At 32.6% G+C, this 21,754-nt stretch overlaps 1 protein-coding gene across 21 annotated transcripts in view; it reads left to right on the top strand.

Annotated features, from left to right (window-relative positions):
* ZNF280D (zinc finger protein 280D) overlaps positions 1–16,948 on the top strand; it is a 293,959-nt gene extending 277,011 nt beyond the window's left edge. For 12 of the 21 annotated variants that reach the window (XM_072808743.1, XM_072808741.1, XM_072808740.1 and 9 more), the window contains 2 exons: positions 11,003–11,058; positions 13,953–16,948. In XM_072808743.1, the coding sequence (XP_072664844.1) occupies positions 11,003–11,058; positions 13,953–14,574 (678 nt within the window). In that variant the 3' untranslated portion in view covers positions 14,575–16,948. Of the gene's footprint in view, positions 1–1,311; positions 2,633–11,002; positions 11,059–12,395; positions 12,465–13,952 lie in introns of those variants that run through there. The other 9 variants (XR_012022603.1, XR_012022607.1, XR_012022604.1 and 6 more) reach the window with 4 other exon arrangements.
* Positions 16,949–21,754: the final 4,806 nt, after the last annotated feature.

Here is a 21,754-nt window from a genome sequence, read left to right as displayed (position 1 = left end):
AACTCTGCAATCAGAAAAATGACCATAAATAAAACTACATGCTTAATAAAAGGCCTGTCCCTTAGCTTACAACAAATGAAACTAATTTTAAAAGTGTGTTCAGTGAATATAAAACTTGAGCAAGAGAGGTGAATATTCACATGAATTTCAAAATTAGATTAAAATAAATTAGAAATGTATAAATCAATGAGTGAGAGTATTGATTTTTATAGGGAACGCGTGCTTATTGAATAGACACTGAGATTATTAATGTGTTAGCTTCATATTTGAAATATATATATGAAAAATTTAATGAAGTCCTCAGATTTTGAATTTTTAAACTGGAAAAAGTTATTTTCTATAAATTACATTGATTTACAAAAAGCAGCCACTGACTCCATTCTTAAATATCTTAATGAGCTAAGTTTTATAGAAATTTCATGAGAATAGCTTATCACAATATCAACAAATTGTAAAATTAAATTAAGAACTGCATTTAGTTAATCAATTAACAAAATGTTATCAGAACATTAAAACAATACTAGCCACAGTAACATCCTGTAAAAGATACTTCAGTAAGCTGAAGTTAGTTTTAAATTATTTAAAATTGTCACTTGTCAAGAGAAATTGGTAAACATGACTATTTGCTTATTTGAAAACAAGATAGGAAAAGAAATACATTTGAAAGTATTGATACATGTGCTTCCCTTAAAGCCAGTAAAATGAAATAATAAATTCTGGTTTTGGTAGAAGTGTTTAAACTTCAATTACTTTTGTGAGTTCAATACACCTGCTTTTCAATTTTTCAATTAATATTTTGGGAAAAAAATATTCTGGGCTTCTGGGAAAATGACAGAGTAGAAAGCACCAGGAATCTATCTTCTCACCTAGACAAGTTACATTGGCAGTTACATCTCTACCATGTAACTATAGGCATACCTCACAGGTATTTGCAGGTTTGGTTCCAGATACTTCAATAAAGCAAATATTTCAATAAAGCAAGTAAGGTGAACTTTTTGGTTTTCCAGTGCATATAAAAGTTATGTTTACACTATACTACAGTCTATTAAGTATGCAAAATCATTACATATAAAAGAACAATGTACATAACCTTTATTAAAAATACTCTGTTACCAAAAAATGCTGACTATTGTCAGAGCTTTTAGCAAGCAGTAATAGTTTTGCTGGTGAAAAGTCTTGCCTCCATGTTGATGGCTACTGGCTGATTAATAGAACTTTTTTCAGAATTGGAGTCAACCCTCTTAAACTCTGCCACTGCTTTATCAATGAAGTTTGTGTAATATTCTGAATCTTTTGTTGTCATTTCAACAGTCTTTACAGCATCTTCACCAGGAGTAGATTCCATCTCAAGAAACCACTTTTTTGTTCATCCATAAGAAGCAACACCTCAACCATTAGTTTTATCATGAGACTGCAGCAATTCAGTCCCATCTTCAGGCTCTACTTCTAATTCTAGTTCTCTTGCTATTTCTACCACACCTGCAGTTCCTTCTTCCACTGAAGTCTTGAACTCCTCAGTGACCCATAAGGGTTGGAATCAACTTCTTGCAAACTCCCATTCATGTTGATATTTTGAATCCTTCCCATGAATCATGGATTTTCTTAATGGCATCTGGAATGATGAATCCTTTCCAGAAGGTTTTTGGTTGACTTTACACAGATCCACCAGAAGAACCACTATGTATAAGCAGCTGTAATCATAATAAATGTATTTCTGAAATAATAAGACTTGAAAGTTGAAATTATCCCTTGGTTCAGGGCTATAGGATGGATGCTGTGTGAGCAGGAATGAAAACATTATTACTCTCACTGTATATCTCCATTAGAGCTCTTGGGTGGCCAAGTGCATTGTCAGTGAACAGTAATATTTTAAAAGGAATCTTTTTTTTTTCTGAGCAGTAGGTCTCAACAGTGGGCTCAAAACATTCAGTGAACTAAGTATTAAACATATATGCTGTCATCCAGGCTTGGATGGCACCAAGGATGCCATAAATCTTCAATTTGTAAAATAAAAGGCAGTATTTGTGATGTGCAGTAAAATGGAATATTTCTGTATTTTGGAATTCTAGAGTCTGTTGAATGCCTGCAACTTGCAGGGGAAGACTTGGGCAGTATGTTGCAATCAATATCACTCAATTTAAGCATTCAGCACAGTGGCAGCTACCCATCCCCTACCCTCAGCCACGTGACAGGCAGCTGTGCACACGTTCCTGGAGCATCTTGCACACAGCTTATGGGACCAGACTGGCCAAAAATGGTACCACCTTCCAAATATTAAGGATCTGTTCTGTTGTCACTAATTGATGCTTCTCACTACAGCATTCCACAGAAGTGGGCACATTGTTGTTACAGCTCTCCTCATTGTTGCAAGCCCCTCCCTTTATAATTGATGTGACTTCCAGGGGATTTAAAGGTACAGTGCCCTTTTTTTCCCCCTTAATTTTTTGCTTTTTCCCCTTTCAGAAGCCTGACATTAAAGACTAGGACATTCAGCAACAATCACATATATGGGTTAAATATGGGTTGTACTTGCCCAGAGAAAAGCTCAGAATAGACCTGAGAAAATCTTAGGTTTACATCTCATGTTTATCTCAGCAACAGAGGAAGCTTAGAACAATCAATGAAACAAAAATAGCAAAAACATCAGACATTGGGTAGGGGTATAATCTGATTTGCAGAGATACTACATTATTAGTTTCAAATGCCCAGTGTTCAATGGAAATATCACAAGACACACCAAAACAGTCAAGTGGCCCATTCAAAGGAAAAAAATATCAATAGAAACTGGTCCTGAAGACCTAATGGCAGATATACTAGACAAAGACTTTAAAACAACTATTTTAAAGATGCCCAGTGAACAAAAGGAATATGTGGGGAAAGTCAAGAAAACAATATCATAATAAAATGGGAATATTAAAGAGAGAAAATCTGAAAAATAACCAAAAGGACATTCTGGGGCTGAAATGTACATTACCTGCAAATGAAAATTCATTAGGAGGACTCAAAGGAAAGTCTGAGCAGACAGAAGAAAAGAAATCAGCAAACTTGGAAGACAGAACAATGGAAAGTAGTGAGTCTGAGGAACAGAAAGGATTGAGGAAACCATGAACAGACCCTAAGGCAGTTGGAGCCAATCATTAAGCAGACCAACATACATATTATGGGAATCCCAGAGAATATTTGACAGAGACAAAGATAGACATAAAGAAATAATGACTGAAAACTTCCTAAATTTGATGAAACACATGAATGTAAACATCACGAAGCACAGTGAATTCCAAGTAAGAAATAAAAAAGACCCACTCTGAGACCCATTATAATCAAACTCCTGAGAGGGCAAAGAATCTTGAAAGTAGCAAGAGAAGCAAATCATCACATGCAGATGATTCTCAATAAGATTATCAACAGATTTCTCATCAGAATCTTTGGAGGCCAAAAGGCTGTGGACCAATATATTCAAAGTACTAAAAGAAAAAAATTCAGTAATTTTAGATCTGTTAAAACTATCCTTCAAAAGTAAGATATTCTGACATAAAACCTAAGAGAGTTTGTGACCACTAGGTCTGCCCTGCAAGAAATCCTCAAGGAGTCCTGTATGGTGAAATGAAAGGACAGTACATGGTAACTCCAAGATATATGGAGAAATAAAGGTAAGTACATGGGCAATTATAAAAAATAGTATTATTATAACAGTGCTTCATAACTATTTTTTATTTTCTACATGAATTAAGAGACAGATTCGTTAAAAGAAAAAAATAGTGTAAAGCTAGCATTACTATAACTTTGATTTCCAACTCCAAATCTTGTTTTCTACATAATTTAAGAAACGAATGCACTTAAAATAATTACCAGATTATGTCTGGATACACAGTTTATAAAGATATAATTTTGTGACAACAGCCCAAAGGGGGGGTGGGGGTGGAGCTGCAGAGCAAAGTTTTTGTTATGTTACTGAAGTTAAGCTGGTATAAAATCAAATTAGAGTGTGACAGCCTTAGAATGTTAGATGTAATTCCCATGGTAACTGCACAAAAAAATAAGTATACACCAAGGAAGTGAGAAAAGAATTTAAACATTTCATCACAATCAACAAACACAGTTTCCTCCACAGTTAGTGGAGGAAATGTGTGCCAAAAGTTATAAGGCATATAAAAAATAATACAATGACAGATATAAGTTCCTCCTTATCAATAATTAATTTAAATGTAAATGGATTAAACTCTCCAATTGTAAGACAGATGTTGGCAGAATGGATAAAGACACAGGATCCAACTGCATGCAGTCTATGGGAGACTCGCTTGAGATCTAAAGAGATAAGTTAAAATGAAAGAATAAAAAGATAATCCAGGCAAATAATAATCAAGAGGGAGCATGGGTGTCTTTACTAATATCAGACAAAAATAGGCTAAATGAAAAAAAAGTTACTAGAAAGAAAGACATTATATATGCATATAAATTTCAATACAGCAGGAAGATATAACAATCATATGTTTGTGTACCTATGACAAATCACCTAAATAAATGAGACAATTGAAGGGAAGAATTGACTGTTCTACAATACAAGTGTAGTCTTCAATACCCCACTTAAAATAATGGAGAGAACAATCAGATGTCAGTAAGGAAAGCTTAATAAGCCAACTAGATTTAACAGACATTTAGAGCTAGATTTAGCTCTACCCAGAAACAATAATTAGTCAAGAAAAAGAAACAAAAGGCAACCAAATTGAAAAAAGAAAGTAAAATTATCCTGTTTATGTAGAAACTGAAGAAAATCTTATTAGAACTAATAAATGAATTCAGCAAAGTCGTAGGATACAAAGTCAATACACAAAAATCAGTTGCATTTCTGTATTCATGGAACAGTCTGAAAAGGAACTTATAAAAATAATTCTATTTATGGTAGCATCAAAAAGAATGAAATAGGAATTAACCAGGGGAAAAAAGACTTGTAAAATAAGACTATATAATCTTACTGAAAGAAATTAAAACATAAATAAATGGAAACACAGCCCATGTTCACAGATTGGAAGACTTAATATTTCTAAAATGCCCATACCACCCAAATGAATCTACAGATTTATTGCAATCCATACAAAAATCCTAAAGAATTTTTTTTTACCTTTGTAGAAATAGAAAATCCCATCCTAAAATTTATATAGAATCTCAAGGAGCCTCAAGTAGCTAAAACAATTTTGAAAAAGAAAAGCAAAACTGGAGGAGTCACACTGATTTAGAACTTACTGCAGAGCTACAGAAATCAAAACAATGTAGTATTGGCATAAAGACAGACACATAGACTAGTGGAATAGAATAAAGAGTCTAGAAATAAAGACTCAAATATAGGGTGAAATGATTTTTGACAAGACGACTAAGACCAATGAGGAAAGGACAGTCTTTTCAATAAGCAGTGCTGGGAAAACTGGATATCCACATGGAAAAGAATGAAGTTGGACCCTTACCTAACACTGCATACAAACATAAACTAAAATTGGGTCAAATACCTTAATGTAAGACTGAAAACAATAACATTCTTAGAAAAAAGCAAGATAGACACTTCATGGACATTGGACAATGATTTCTTGGTTATCACACCAAAGGCACGTTAAGGGGGAAAAAAAGACTAATTATAATTAGATTCATGAAAATTTTTAAATTTTGTACATCAGATACACTATCCACAGAATAAAAAGATAACCTACAAAAGGAAGAAAATATTTGCAAATCATATATCTGATAAGGGGTTAATATTCAGAATATTTAAAGGACTCTTAAAACTCAATAACAAAAAATAACTCAATTAAAAAATGGGTAAAGGACTTGAACAGAGTTTTCTCCAAAGAAGATATATACATAGCCAATAAGATGAAAAGATATGCAATAATACTAATTATTAAAGAAATGCAAATAAAAACTACAATGAAATACCACCTCATACCTGTTAGGATGGTACTATTTAAAGAAAAAATAAAACAGAAGACAAGTATTGACAAGGATGTAGAGAAGTTGGAACCCTTGTGTGCTGTTAGTGGGAATGTAGAATGATACAACCACTGTGGAAAACACTTTGGGGCTCTTCAAAAGAAAAAATACATATGATTCAGCAATTCTACTTCTCAGTATTCCCAAAAGAATTGAAAACAAAGAGTAAAGGAGATATTTGTACACTCATTTTCATAGCGGCATTATTTGCAATAGCTAAGATACGGAAGTAAACCAAGTATCCATCTATAGATGAATGAATAGGCAAAATGTGATTTAAACATACGATGGAATCGTTCAGCTGTGAAAAGGAAGGAAATTTTGCAGTATGCTACAACATGGATAAGCCTTAAATGCATTATGCTAAATTAATCAGTCATAGAAAGACCTACAGTATGATTCCCCTTATATGAGGTTCTTAGTATAGTCAGAATCATAAAGACAGAGTATACTGGTGATGTTCAGGGACTGAGGGGAAGAGGAGAATGTGGAGTTAATTGTTTAATGAGTAGAGAATTATAGTTTTACAAGATGAAAGAAGTTATGGGGATGGATGGTGGTGATGGTCACACAACAATGTGAACGTATTCAGGACCACTAAACTGTACGCTTAAAAGTGGTTATGATGGTAAATTTTATGTGTATTTTACCACAATAAAAAAACACAAAAATAAGGATATGTATTTTTCCTTCTATCTCAGGTTCCAGTGGGCTTGGCATAGCACTGACCTCAGTATAGTTACAATTTTTGAGACTTTTTTATGTATTGAGCCAGGAAGTACTACTATGATTTTTTTTCCTTTATCTTAATTTTGCAGAGTTAAACAATATATATCTTTACTCATTTGTTTAGTTTTCTACATGCCTAATGCTGTTTTTTTTTAATGTTGCAATTATTTTTGTCTAATATTTGGAAGTATTTTTTCCAAATGTTCACACACATCAAAAGAAATTGTTGGAGACAATTTCTGATATCTCCTCTCAGATCTCCTTCAGTTTAAACTAGTTGACCTCTAAGCCTGGTGCATAGATTTTCCTTTGCTACTTAATTGTATTGGATATTCTATTTTCTGAACTAGGAGTTCCTTTTTTCTTGGTTTACTTCCTATTTTGATAAAACATGTTCTCTAACAACTTTTGTCATTCCTTGCATATTTTAAACTGTATTTACATAAATAATAGTTTGGTTAAAGTACATGGAAATCATTTTTCCTGTGCAGTTTTACAAGTATTATTTTTGATAAATCTGATGCCATTCTTGCTCCAGTTTCTTTTCATTTTGGTACTTTTGTTCTTTTTGGCAACTTTAATGATTATCTCTATTTCTGGTGTTTTGAAATTTCATGATATGTTCTCCAGTCATCCTTTTTTCTTTCATTATGGTGGGCATTTAATAAGCCTTTGTAATTTGGATGTTTGGGGAAGTTTTCTTGTATTAGTTCTTTGGTAAATTTTCGCTTTTCTTTGTTCATTCTCTCTCTCTCTCTCTCTCTCTCTCTCTCTCAATTCATTGATGTGACACTATTTCTTGTGTTCACTCCTTTAATTGTATGGTATTTTCTTTCTTGCCTTCCAACTTTTTGTCTTTTTCATTCAATCTTTTTAAAAAGATTTTCTAAACTTATTTGTCATATATTTAATTTTGAAGAGCTCTTTAGTATTTTTATTCTTCAATTGCTCTCTTCATAATTTTTTTTCTTGTTTAGTGGATGTAATAACATACTTCTTTGGGGATATTAAGTGTATATTTTCTTTCCTCTTGTTTCCCAGCAATGCCTCTGATATCTATCTCCTAGCTCCTTTTTAAAATGCCCTTTCTATTTATTTTATTATTTCTGATGTTAAAAGATGTCTTCAGAGGTGCCTTGGTAGCTCAGTTGGTTAAGTGTCTGACTCTTGGTTTCAGCTCAGGTCATGATATCATGGTTGTGAGATTAAGCTCCAAGTCACGCTCTGCGTTTAGCACAGAGTCTGCTTCAGATTCTCTCTCCCTCTCCCTCTAGTTCTCTCTCTCTCTCTCTCAAATAAATAATAAAATATTTTTTAAAAAATTAAAAAATAAAGGATGTCTTCAATGGTATGGTGATCTTTGGCTGCTGATACACTAAATAGTGAAGCACTACAGAGTTCATTGAAAGCTTGTTGTTGAATGGGAACAAGGTTGCCTTATATAGTCATACAAGTTGTGCACTGCAGAAATCCAAAGGATACTATTTACATACACTCTCAAAAAGTATTAGATTTACATATTAGAAATTAAAAATGAGATCTAAAAACTGTTGTAACTTAAAAATCAAACTAATAAACCTCCTATATAGTTCCATAAATAACATTTTTCTGAAAAATAACTATTTACTATAACAACACAAGAAATTTAGTTAGAAGACTGGTATTGTTTTATCCTTTTACATATCTTTGTAATGTCTAAGTAGAAGAAAACTGGATTCTCATGTTTCAGCATTCAGTCTATCATGATATGTTATTATGGTTGAAATATATGAAGAATATCCAGCCTTACCTAGTACTTTTCAAATAATTGTGATTTTTTTGATACTACATCAAAAATAGACAAGTGGAAGTTTTCTTAAAGGCTTTTTGCAATGTAGAATCTGATTCCATATCAAAGTTATTATGCTTTGATACATTAAAATCTATTGCTCTCTCTTACACTTTGATTGGACCTTTTATTCATGCATGATTTTGTAACATCATAGATTAGTCATTTGAAAAATATTAGTTCACTGAGTTACATAGATCATGCAAGTGTTGACATGTTTATGTATAACATCAAGTCATTCATTAATATTAGCATTAATCTAATCAATGCTAAATACAAGTTTTCCTAAAATTTAATATTTGTCTGAATTTTATTGCTGGCAATAATCACTGTCAGTTATCTTTGATGTGATAGGCTCAGTTTGTCAATTTTCAAGAAAACATCTCCTAAATAACCAAGTCTAAATATTCATAGTTTGACAGTCATCCTTTAAAATAAAAATGATGTTCTGTGAAAAATCTTTGCCAAAGTTCAGCTTACAACTCCATCATAGACCCAAGTGTTTCAGTATACAACAGCAGTGCTTTATGCATACTTCCTATTTTATCACACAGAATATTCAAAAGACATGAACTCAAAGATTGATATTTAATAAAGTGAATTTTACTGCTGGTGTTTGCCAGTAAAAACTACAGTCATTACTAGAATAGTTTTGGTTCAATGCCACTTCCTTGATTCATGTTAAGATGCCAGCATATTTGTTCACTACTGCTTTTGTACCAAGAATTCTAACTTCACCTGCCTCCTGAAAGTGTCTTGGAGGTCCGAGGTGTCTGCGCAACACACTTGGAGAATTGCTGACATGGATTAAAATGTGAAGGTTAGTTAATCCTCCTGGATTCATGCTCTGCACAATCTGCACAGTCTGTATGGGGATTGTTTAGACTTCATCATAGGAAAATCAGATGCTGAGCTGACTGATTCTTTGCTGAGGAAGATGCTTTCAAAGTCATTATGGGAAATCTTATCTGTCTTGAGGCTGATAATTTTCTCCAAAGAAGAATCTTCTAGATTCCAGCTGTTGGTGGTAGAGTGAAGACTGATTCCTCTAGCTGCTGGCATTCTAGGAGCCAGGCAGGAAGAACTGTGGGGACCTTTATTCAGTTTATGGACTTTGACTAATTTTTTCTGTTTTCTCCCAGTTCCTCATGGCTGCCCTTTGCCATTCCTGGTGTTCATAAGTCTAAATTGTCTCTAGGTCAGAAAGTTAACTTTTAGCCCTTATGGTACAGGAAATGATAAGTATCTGTTGTGAGTTAGGGAAAGAGCAGTTAGAGATCTCAGCAGTCCTTGTGCTTTATTTTTATATATGTACTGGATCTTGTACTGAATTCCTCCAAATACCAGATTGCTTCAGTTCTCTGGGCAAATTGATGCCTTTCTCCTTGCACTGCCCTGCTCAGATAATTTAATTATAACTTCTTGCATGCTGCAAAGTCAACTTCTCCAGCCACTTTCCATCTAAAAATTTGTTGACATCTCATTGACGATCATTATGCTTTGGTGGTTTTTGGTTTTTTTTTGTTTGTTTGTTTTTTTTTTTTTTTTTTTGGTCTTTATGAATGAAAATGTTTTATGTCTGCCTCATTTTAGCAGGGTTTTAGGAGAGTAAAAAAACACAAATGTATGTGATCAGTATACTATTATCAATTTCACAGGCCTCAATCACTATAGTTAAGTGCTAGACCTAGATTGGAGTCTTCACCATTTATTGTGGTTATTGCCTGTGATTCTCTACTTAACCTACATAGTTATATTTCTTATTATAAAAATGGAGTTAAAAAATGGAGTTGAAAATGTCTATTAGTATTAAATGAGACAGTGTAAAGCTCTTAACATACTATCTCATGCACCGTATGTGCTTAATAATTGATAATTGTTATAAACTATTAGGCTGGCCTCTGGCTTACTAAAGTTTTACTGTATTCTTTTCTTCCTATAAAACATTTCAAGTAAGCAAAATATTTAATTTGTCTATCAACTCATACTACTTGGTTTGACAATGGAAGGGTTAACATCACTCCAAATATGAAATTGTAATTTCAGATATGTTTCATATGTTTATATTTAATATGTTTGTATAAAATATTTTGTATACAACTTGTTACTCAAATTCAAATTGTGTTTTACTGGTTTTATATTCAAGTAATTGTCATTATAGTGCATATTTTACACAGAGTCTAAGAAAAGCAGGTATTATTATAACTGGATAACTGCTTTATGATCTTAATTCAGAAACTTCTGGTATACTGAAATTCTTAAAGGTATTTTTTAAAGATTTTTTTAAACTCTGCTTTTGATTTAAAAAATTATTATAATATGTACCTCAATTAATAAATTGTTTTTCTATTTCTTTGCTATATTAGGTTGCACATTTAAGTTCCTTTAATCCAGAAAGTTTAGTATAATTAAAGTAGTTTAAGCTTAACTATGAATATAAAAGAAACATATTCTTAATCATTTCAGGAAATTGCAAGACCTAATATGGCTGAAGGAGAAAAAGAAACATCAAATTCTGAAAGGTAAATATAAGGAAAAATTGAATCTCTTGAAATTGAAGTATATAAAAAGATAATACTTGACCTACATTATTTTGGTTAATTGAGATTTTATTTTGTTATTTTAGATTTAGTTAAAATAAAAATTTGAAATTTTAATACAATAAAAACATACTGAAGATCCTTAGTTTTGAAATCTTTAAACATCTTTTAAACATCTGATTGTTGGCTCAGCAGTTAAGCGTCTGCCTTCAGCTCAGGGTGTGATCCTCAAGTCCCGGGATTGAGTCCCACATCGGGCTTCCTGCATGGAGCCTGCTTCTCCCTCTGCCTAAGTCTCTCCCTCTCTATCTCTCTATGTCTCTCATGAATAAATAAATAAAATCTTTTTTTTTAATAAATAAATAAACATCTTATAGTTGTTAAATTTTTAAAAAGTACTTACTAGTAAATACAATGTTAACAGATTTTAATTGCCCTTATTAAACAGTTACAGAATCCTACAAGTTACAAGATGGGGACAATTTTTGCAAACAGCTAATCTTAAAATCTTTTTTCCTAAAGTATTTTCAAAAGCTATAAAGCTCATTCTGTGGTGGGACCTTAACATAAAAGTTTCAAACTTCAGGTATTGGCTTTAAAAAATTTAATGCTCTGATCAACACTAAAAACCACAAGACATTTTTTCTTTCAAGATTTTATTTAAATTCAAGTTTTTTAACATGTAGTATAGTATTCGTTTCAGGGGTAGAACTTAGTGATTCATCACTTGCATATAACACCTAGTACTCATCCTTTCAAGTGCCCTCCTTAATGCCCATCACCCATTTATGCCATTTCTCCATCAACCCTGTTTTTCCCCTATAGTTAAGAGTTTTGTATGGTTTGCCTCCCTCTCTGTTTTTATCTTATTTTAGAAACTTTCTTAGCAAAAGAAAATCTAACATTCTAATTAGAACTTAATTTCTATAGATAAAGATAATTTTGTCTTTTAAATTAAGTAATTTCCTCATGTCTGTCTTTATGCTGTGTATTTTACAGCTATACAGCATAAGGTGTAGGGTGCTTGTTAACCAAATGAGATTAATTAATCTATTGACCCTGAAAAGAAAATTATGGAATAATGCCTTGTGAAGATGTCTCTTAGACTTTACTAGAAAAATGATCTAGCCCTTTCTTCACCTAGAATTTGGGGGCAGAGGGAGTGGTTAACAAAAATTCAGCAAAGGAATTAGAAAAAGCAGACTAATCACCTCTCTATAATTTAAATTTTTCTATAAATTGTAGTTAGTTCAATAAAATCTGAACAAAAATAATAGTTATGTAAATTTAAATGAGGAAAATGTTGTAATTGTTTGCAGATGGTGTAACTGACCTATAAGATCCAAGAAAATGAGCTAAGAATGAAATTAATGAGAGTATTAATTAAGGTAGGTTGGTACAAAAATCTGAATCTTTCAGTATACCAATAACATATGATTATAAAATATAATGGACAAAAGAGTTAATTCACAATAACAACAAAAAAGAGAAATGTGCAGGATCCAAATGAAGAAAAATGAAAACTTACTGTGATAGGAAATAACTAATGTGTGATAAGCCATTTCCAAATTAATTTATAAGTTTAATAATGAATATTTAGTTTAAAAAATCCTAATGGGATTTGGTTTGGAAACCAACGATGTTTAAAAGAAGATTTATATTTTTCTATTTACTACCCTGATGTATTTACTTGAGAGAGAGCAACTACAAGTTGGAGGGGTAGTGGGAGAGGGAGAAGCAGACTCCCCACTGAGCAGAGAGCACAACATGGGGCTCAATCTCAGGACCCCAGGATCATGACCTGAGCCCAAGGTAGATGTTTAACTAACTGAGCCACCCAGGCACCCCTCTGTATTTGCTATTTAAACATTGTTTTTATGAACATCCTTGTACAAATGTCTTTTACATTTTTAAACTATTAAACTTAGAAAAGTAGTGGAAAGTAAGTGATTTGCTCTATTAAATAATAAAGTACATTGTTAGTCTATAATTGGTAAGACTAGGTGGTATTGGCCCAAGAATAATCTAAAGACAGATTAGAACAAAATAAGTAGCAGACTTATTTAACTTGATAAATATAAATTAATAAATAATAAATGACCATTTGGTAACATTGCTTTGATATTTTGTTAATTCATTCAGAAAAAGTCCAAATTTCAGGTTGGATTAATAGAAGAAATAAGATACCTGTAATCACTAAACTTATTTTTAGTGATATAAGTATTGTAACAGATAAGGAGCTGGAGACCCTCTTTAATATACTGTTTCTAATTTTTTATGATTCACTATGTAGCTTCTGTTAACGTGCCAGGGTAAGAGTGAACACATAGACACACTCATATACACATGAACATTTATGTTTACAAACACATATATTTATGTATGTATGAATATTGTATATTTACATATTTTTAGGCATGTTTTTGTTTTTTAAGTTAGAATGTTAAAAATTAGAGAAATGTTTATGAATGCTTACTTGATTTTGCATAGGGAGGGACATTCTAGGAGGATATATAATCATTTTAAAAAGTTTTTTCCAAATATATTTATTTCTTATTTAAAGTAATCATACAAGTTAATAAGAATGCATAGATTTTAAAGACAGGCAAGGGTGTGAACAGATAAAAGTAATGATTACCAGGACTAAAACCAGTTTTGATAGATTACCCAGGTCTCTTTTTAAGATGTGACTCTGGAGTTTCTCACTCTCTTGCCTAAGAAAATGGCCACTCCTAAACTGTAACATGACAAGGACTTGGGACCTGGATTATTTTCTTCCTTTTTGGCGATTTTTTTAAGAGCATGTCTTTATTTTGATAGCATTCAAATACATTGTGTTATGAAGGAATAGTTAATAAATGGTTTTATTTTTTCAGTAAACAAGATAAAGCTTCAGAGGAAGAAAAAAATGGATGTGATACAAATTCATTTGAAGGCTCATTAGCAACAAAAAGTGAAGAAAGCATAACAGTTTCAAATAAGGAAAATGATACCTGTCTTGAAGACCAGAAAACTGGGTTAAAGAATATCTTCAGTCATGATTCAAATATTGATGCAGATAAAGTAGAAAAGGAAAAACAAATAGAGCACATTTGTCAGAAAACAGAGTTGAAGATGTGTCAGAGTTCAGGGAACATAATTTCATGTGATCAGATTGAAGATTCCAACTCCAGTGAAACTAGGTTTTCTTCAAAGAATATTAAGGATTTGCGGTTAACATCTGCTGATGTTAGCATTGATCAGTTTTTGAGAAAAAGAGATGAACCTGAATCTGTTAGTTCTGATGTTAGTGAGCAAGGCAGTATTCATTTAGAACCTTTGACTCCATCAGAGGTACTTGAGTACGAAGCCACAGAAATTCTTCAGAAAGGTAGTGGTGATCCTTCAGCCAAGACTGACGAAGTAGTGTCTGATCAAACTGACAGTGTTCCCGGAGAAAATAGCCCTAGCACAAAAGAGACAACAGTAGACCTGGCAGATGAAAAAGAAAGAAGTTGAAATGTATTAGTCATTCTAAGTTTAATGTACCAACGGTAAGAACATTTGGAGCAGTGCTATCAGATGAGGTCAGTGGTGCTGTTACATAAGAGTTCAGAAAGAGAAAAATGCGAAGGAAGTCATTCATACACACTCTACCTGTATGTTCAACCCAGGTTATTAAATCAGTTCACTGATAATAGCATGATCTGTATGGATTTCCAAGAAGCTTTTAAAACATAATAGGATTTTAATGGAAGTTAAGTTTGCAAAAGAAGTCTTAATTTAACAGTTTGTGAGGAGAACTTGGTGGCTAGTATGAATTGATTATTAGAATATTAATTATAATAATAAAGCTTTTGAAACTTCCATCAGTCCTAAGCTAAAAGTTCTTATTACCTATCTAAACTTTTCAGTTAATTTAAAGGAAAAGATCTAGAAACCACATGCCTTTTGGGGATAATTGATTTAAAATAATGGCTGATAGGCATTGTTAATGAAGGCTTCATTTTGAGTATGATGCTGGTAAATGGAGCATGCTTAGAGTGCTAAATTAATTGATCCAATGAGCATTTGGATGAACATAAAATTAATTTTGGATTTAATATAACATTCCAGACTGTCAGAAGCATGTAAACAGAATATTTCAATCTGTGTACCTCCGTACAAGTGTTAGCCTGCCAGGCTGTAAGCTTACCTTAATTAAACTTTCAGTGAAAGTGAAATAATTAAAATATAAATTTATATTTGTGCTTTTTGTCAGTGTGTAAGCTGTGCAGAAATCCTTGATGTGCTAGTTGTATAAAATAGAAACCCATTGTTGAAACCCTTATAGCTATTATGTTTTTAATATTGTTTTAATGATCTTTAGAAATAGACCCATAAAAATGGTCTGGAAACCAAACCAAAGTATGGTATAATGTAGATATTGTAAAGCAGTAAACTGAAAACATGTCCTGGCTCATGCCATGTTTAAGTGACTTTTTCTTTAATTGTATAATAGAAACTTCAAATGGGACCTTTTAAAGCAGTGATGTAAAAAATTGGTTTGGGATATTTAGCCTAATTTATCCATATCCTATTTTATCCATAAAATGGCTGCTAAATTGATTTTTCAGTTGTTTTTTATCATCTAGAAAATAATAGATATAGAAATAAATAATATGAATAACGGTAGTTTGCTTTAAAGTACTAAAAAATTTTATTTAAAATGCTACATTTTTACTTCCTAAATGTGCTTTGAATTCTTAAATTTTGTTTCACTGAATGTTAAATGTTTTAAATGGCTATTAAAATTCTGCTGTATATAGTAGTTTTTGAGTAAATATTTGCAATAAAAATCTGTCCCTGAATAATTTTATTTTTCAGAAAGCTACTTGAGTCAAATTACCTTTGGCGCCTTTAGAAATTGTGTATTTGTTCAAGGAAATTTCATGTTAAAGTTAGCGGTAGGATTTCATTCTGTATTCTTTAATTGATGCATGATTTATTTTAAGTTAGGACTTAAAGTATGGGATAAAATACTGTTAATATTTGCAGAGAATAGATTTGCTTTAAAAATTCTTTTACTTCAAGAGAAATATAATTTACTATTATAGTTTTCTATCTGCTCAGCAAATTAAAGAGGCTAAATGGGCAAAATATATTATTGACTGACTTTCTTGAAAAGCTGTTTTTGGAGGTCAAATATTTTCATCTTTCCTGCTACTAAGAAAAGATAGGGAGAGGGGGACTTTAGTTGTTACACTTCACCTTGCTGAAACATAAATCTATAGCAGACAAGATTTTTGGAATAATGTAAATCTTAGGAAGAGTAAAGAGAAGAAAGTCTATAAAAACCATTTTCTGAATCCTATTTAATTAGTTACCACACCTATCACCTAATGCTACAAAACCCTAGATCACTGTGCCAAGATAAGTCTCTAAATGACACTGTTATCCCTTTGAGCTTTGGGTAGTTCCTTCTGCTGTGGCTATATACCTTTAGAGTCATGGTATTCAAAGTAGCTAATCAATGAGCTGTTTATACCTATCCAGTATGAGAAAAGGAACCTGAACCAAACTGTAAGTCCTTCACTGAGAAAGCCTGGCAATGAAAACAAGAGTGTAGTTGAAATAACCATTGTACTTGTAACATAATTGGTTTATATTCTCACACCATCTCATCTCATTCCGTTCAGTAGCAAAAAAGTTCAGATGTGTAAACCAAACCTTTGAGTAGCAGTGCTTTAGAACAGTGGTCAGCAAACTTTCTGTGTAGGGCCAGATAGTAAATAATTGTGGGCCATGTGGTCACAATTATTCAACTTGTCCTTGTAGCTTGAAAACAGCTGTAGATGCAATGTAAATGATAGCCTGTTTGTGTTCCAATAAAACTTTATTTACAAAACAAGAATGTTTGGCCCATGGATTGTGGTTTGCCTGTGCCTGCTTTAGGGTGCTTAGACTACCTTAATATGACAGTGAGAGCCAGTGATGCACTCTAGTGACTGTTTGCCTCAGAACTACCACCAAGGTGCCTTGGTGTGTCATGGTTCCTTCTCTGTTACCTAACAATAAAATTATGATTTATTCTAAGTGCAGTTCAATGACAATAAGAAGCATTATATTCATTTTGTGGGATTTACTTTTATTTCATATTGAAAATCTGATTGCCATCTTTATTTGTATTATTTTTTCTCCTTTTTGCGTCTCTCCAATGTTTTAGGGAGGAAATTGGAATGTTTTTCATCCAATAAAATGTTTAAGAACATTCTAAACATTTTAAAAAGGAAGTGACAAGATACAAGTCACCTCATTTTAGCTACAAGTAAAAAGATGAGGAAACCAAATATCTAGGCAATTAGCTATGTATTAAGGTTACATAGCTAAGATTTGGATGAAGTTTGATCTGACTCTGAAATTAGTGTTTACTAACATGTGTAGTTCCCAGCATTTTTATTGAATGTCTGTTTTTAAAATAAATTCTCTTTTTGCAAATAACCCTCTCATTGATGGTACTAAATAGTTTTATGTATTATTCATACAGTGATTATATGCATTTGGAATGGAGAGCTTCTTAACCTAAAAAGACGCAGTGATTTCTTTTATCAATAGAATTTGAGGAATTTTACCTCAGGAGAAGGAGTTAGGGAATATATTATTAATAACTTTATATATAATAATTATAGAAGTTTTAATATCATTAAGTGTTTGTAGACTTCTATAATGTCATTTTTTTTACTTCACAGTTGACATGATCATTTTTGTTCCATCAAAATTATTATTCCAAAACCATTCACTTGTGCTAAATTCAATGAAGCAGGACTTTTATATGTATATAGACACTACAGAAGGGTTGCAAATATTTCATTTTTATTAGATTACTTTAAGACTTGTTTTTTCAGCTAAGACATGAATCATTTTATTCTTACCTATTTCTTAGTAGTAAATTACCTTAGTAATTTAGTATTACACTAATACTAATAGTGTATTACCTTAGTATTACACTTACCTATTTCTAAGTATTAAAAGAGAATTGTTTTTAAAGTGTTTTTTAAATGAGCCATAACTGCAGATCAATGTAGACAAAATGAAAACTCAAGTACATTTTTTAAAGTTGTGACAATGTTTAATTTTCAGCTCAGAAGTTATAAATTAAAAGATACTTCACTAGGATCAACTTGTAAAGAATTAAACACATCTGTAGCGACAAATGTAACATCATAGAGGGATGAGGTACCCTGAGAAATTACTTTTACAGTTAGGTAAATGTAACTTTTAATTGCTTGTTAAAAGTATTATTAAATAACTTTCATTATTTAAAAGAATATTCCAAGCATAAGTTAGTCTTTTTTGATGACACTGTGTGATGAATGATGGCACACTTCATCATTATGAAGATTATTGAACTAAGCTATAAATGAAGCCATAGCTGCAGATGTTAATGGCCTGAATAATTGCTGATCACAGAAGTTACCTTGGATTTTGGTTTTCAGAAAATACCCCAGGTACATCTGGGACATTTGAGATTTCCAAAAACAGAATAGAAAAATTGACTGCATTACTCACTCAGGCCAACCACTTTTTAAAAATGAATTCCCCCTCCCCAAATATTAAAGTAAAATTTGCCATTTGTGGAGAAGTTGGGAGAATTTAAACCATAGTTTTAAATTTTTTTAATATTTCAAGTCCTCACCTACTGCCTTAAAAACATGTCTGTATCAAGGGCTAGCAATTGTCTGTATCAAGGGCTAGCAAACTATGAGCTACAGTTAGCCACCCGTTTTTATAAACAAAATAGTATTAGAAAACAACCCTATGATTTGTTTACATATTGTCAGTTGAAGCCTTTGCACTGTAACAACACAAGTTGTGCACAGTAGAAACCATATAGCTCACAAGCCTAAAGCCTGAAACTGGCACTTTAAGAGAAAGTTTACCAACACCTGTCCTATATTTTTATGTAGATATATCATAATTTTATAACCATTCTTTTATTTTCACTACTATAAACACTAAAGGGAAGCTCTCGGTTCATAAATTTTGGTCTACATTTGTTATTACCTGTACTAGAATTCTTTTTTTTTTTTTTAATTTATTCATAGAGACACAGAGAGAGAGAGAGAGGCAGAGACACAGGCAGAGGAAGAAGCAGGCTCCATGCAGGGAACCCGATGTGGGACTCAATCCCCGGTCCAGGATCACACCCTGGGCTGCAGGCGGCGCTAAACCGCTGTGCCACCGGGGCTGCCCTGTACTAGAATTCTAAGCGCAATAATATATCGAAGAGTATTCAGTTTTTACATTTAAAAAAACTGATACTTAAACTAATGATCTTCCCATAATGGTTATGGAAAGCTTCTTGTTCCAGCATGAACTCCTGAGTTACAAGTTTATTTATCTAGATCTTTTTCTTTGACTCTTCAAAGTCAACATTTTTTTTAAGCCTAATGTGATTTTCATTCATGCTATTCACCAAATATTTCTAGTGTGTGGCCACATGACTGTTTTCTGGCCAGTGAGTTGTAAGTGAAAAGTAACTTCTGACTTGGATCATTTAAATGTTGATGTGAGACTCTTTGTAACCTTCTCTTCTCTCTGACTTGGTGATGATGATTGCTGCATGAGGCAGGGTTCCTGAAGGACTGTGACCAGAGCCTCCCTGTTTCTTTAGATGGACATGTAGCATAAGGAAGAAATAAACATTTTTACTTTAAGTTAATTCAGTTAGGGAATATCCCATCTGATACGAGATTAGTCCTAAAAGTGGATCTCTGCCATAGAAAGAACAAAACTACTAATAAACTATATTGCATTGGTTTAGATGACACATGGTAAAGTTCCAATAGGTAAAGTTCCAACTCCACATTCTGCTGTGGTAAAAGATTTGGTAAACTTGCCTACAATACTTGGAAGAAAAATAATATAGTGAAGTATCTCTACTGGAAGAGTTTGAATAACAATTTTGTTTACTCTATTAGTAACATCTGACAAGATATTTTAAGAAAGAAGTGAACCCAGAGGAGAAATGGTAAGATTGCCAATGGAAACAAGAGAACAGGAAAAGTCCAGAAATCCAGATACTTGAAGGGTTGGAAGAGACAAAACTTTTCCCCAATCAGTAAAAGAAGAAGGCCTTTAAGCAACAAAGCTTAATTAAATCAAGAATATGGCCATCATACTAATTGTTTAAACTTCTAATCAGGTCAAGAAGAGGCCCCCTCATAGTGTTTCTTTTTTTTTTTAAGATTTATTTATTTTAAAAAAATTTATTTATTCATGATAGACATAGAGAGAAAGAGGCAGAGACACAGGAGGAGGGAGAAGCAGGCTCCATGCCGGGAGCCCGACACGGGACTCGATCCCAGGACCCCAGGATTGCACCCTGAGCCAAAGGCAGATGCTAAACTGCTGAGCCACCCAGGGATCCCCCCTCATAGTGTTTCTATGCAGGAATTTTTCTACAGCATTTCTTGGGAAATTTATGTATTTTTCTGAATCTCATGACAAATTAGTCAAGAAATTGGTGAAACAGGAAAAAGTATTGCAACCAAGCAAGAATTAAAGCATAGTAATGAATTTAGAGCCATTACTGGCTTGAAGGAATCCACTGAAGTCAAACCCCAAAGCAGGAATCCAAGAGTAAAGTCAACATTTCCAGGAGTCAAAACAGGAAGACATAGAAGAGAAATATTCACAATCTGATCACTCAATCTTACTTGTAGCTCTTGCCATTATAACTATTGTATATGTTCCTCTCTGCTACCAACAGTGAGTCATTCCTGTAAATAAAATAAATATGTATAGATAGTATACTTTATGCAAATCCCATCAATGGTGTTCAAAAAATAACAAGTGGAAGCAAATTGGCGATCTTGACTTATGATTCTGCATGGTGCTATTCCCCTTGATGGGACATCCAAATGTAACATTCAAATATACCAAATAAGTTTGTTGGCATCTCCTAGTTTGTATGATTATTTGCCAGAGGCTGCTGTTCTTTGCAAATATTTCAACTAGAAATGTTAAGAAAAGAAGTAAATGGTTTTGGAACATTGTGAAATGAAATCATAAATGGATCTGAATTCTAAATTAGCAAAAGCAGTATCAATTTCAGCAAGACCAAAATCAGGGAATTCAGACAAAATATTTTCATCATCAAAGAGGGAAAAGTGCTTTTATAAATCAAAATGTAACCTAAGACCGACTTGTAGATATTTTTGGACAATCCTTAGCAATTCAACTAATACCAATGCAAAGATGAAAGATAAGTTTCTATGTCTGTCTGAAATGTTTGTTACAAAGTAAAGATAAAAACTATGAGATAGGGCAATTAATGTATTATGTGCTTTTAAGTTTCACTTTAAGATAAACTTTTAACAAGTATTTGTAGTACTTCAACGTTTAAAATTTTTATTTGGAGTTTATGCTAATGTTTTCTTCATTTAATATTTTCTGTTATCAAATGTCTTTGTCAGGCAGAGGCAGTGGTATTGAAATATATAACCTTATCACAATACATTAGTTCATATTAATAAACCATATATGTATTATTGTATCTTTTTTTAAGATTTATTTATTTATTCATGATAGACATAGAGAGAGAGAGAGACAGAGACACAGGCAGAGGAGAAGCAGGCTCCATGCTGGGAGCCAGACGAGGGACTCGATCCCGGGACTCCAGGATTGCGCCCTGGGCCAAAGGCAGGTGCTAAACCGC

The sequence above is a fragment of the Canis lupus genome, chromosome 32, assembly GCF_048164855.1.
Source record: "Canis lupus baileyi chromosome 32, mCanLup2.hap1, whole genome shotgun sequence".
Classification (NCBI taxonomy): domain Eukaryota; kingdom Metazoa; phylum Chordata; class Mammalia; order Carnivora; family Canidae; genus Canis; species Canis lupus.
The sequence above is the reverse complement of the archived record's forward strand: the minus strand, read 5'-3'. Positions and strand labels throughout refer to the sequence as shown.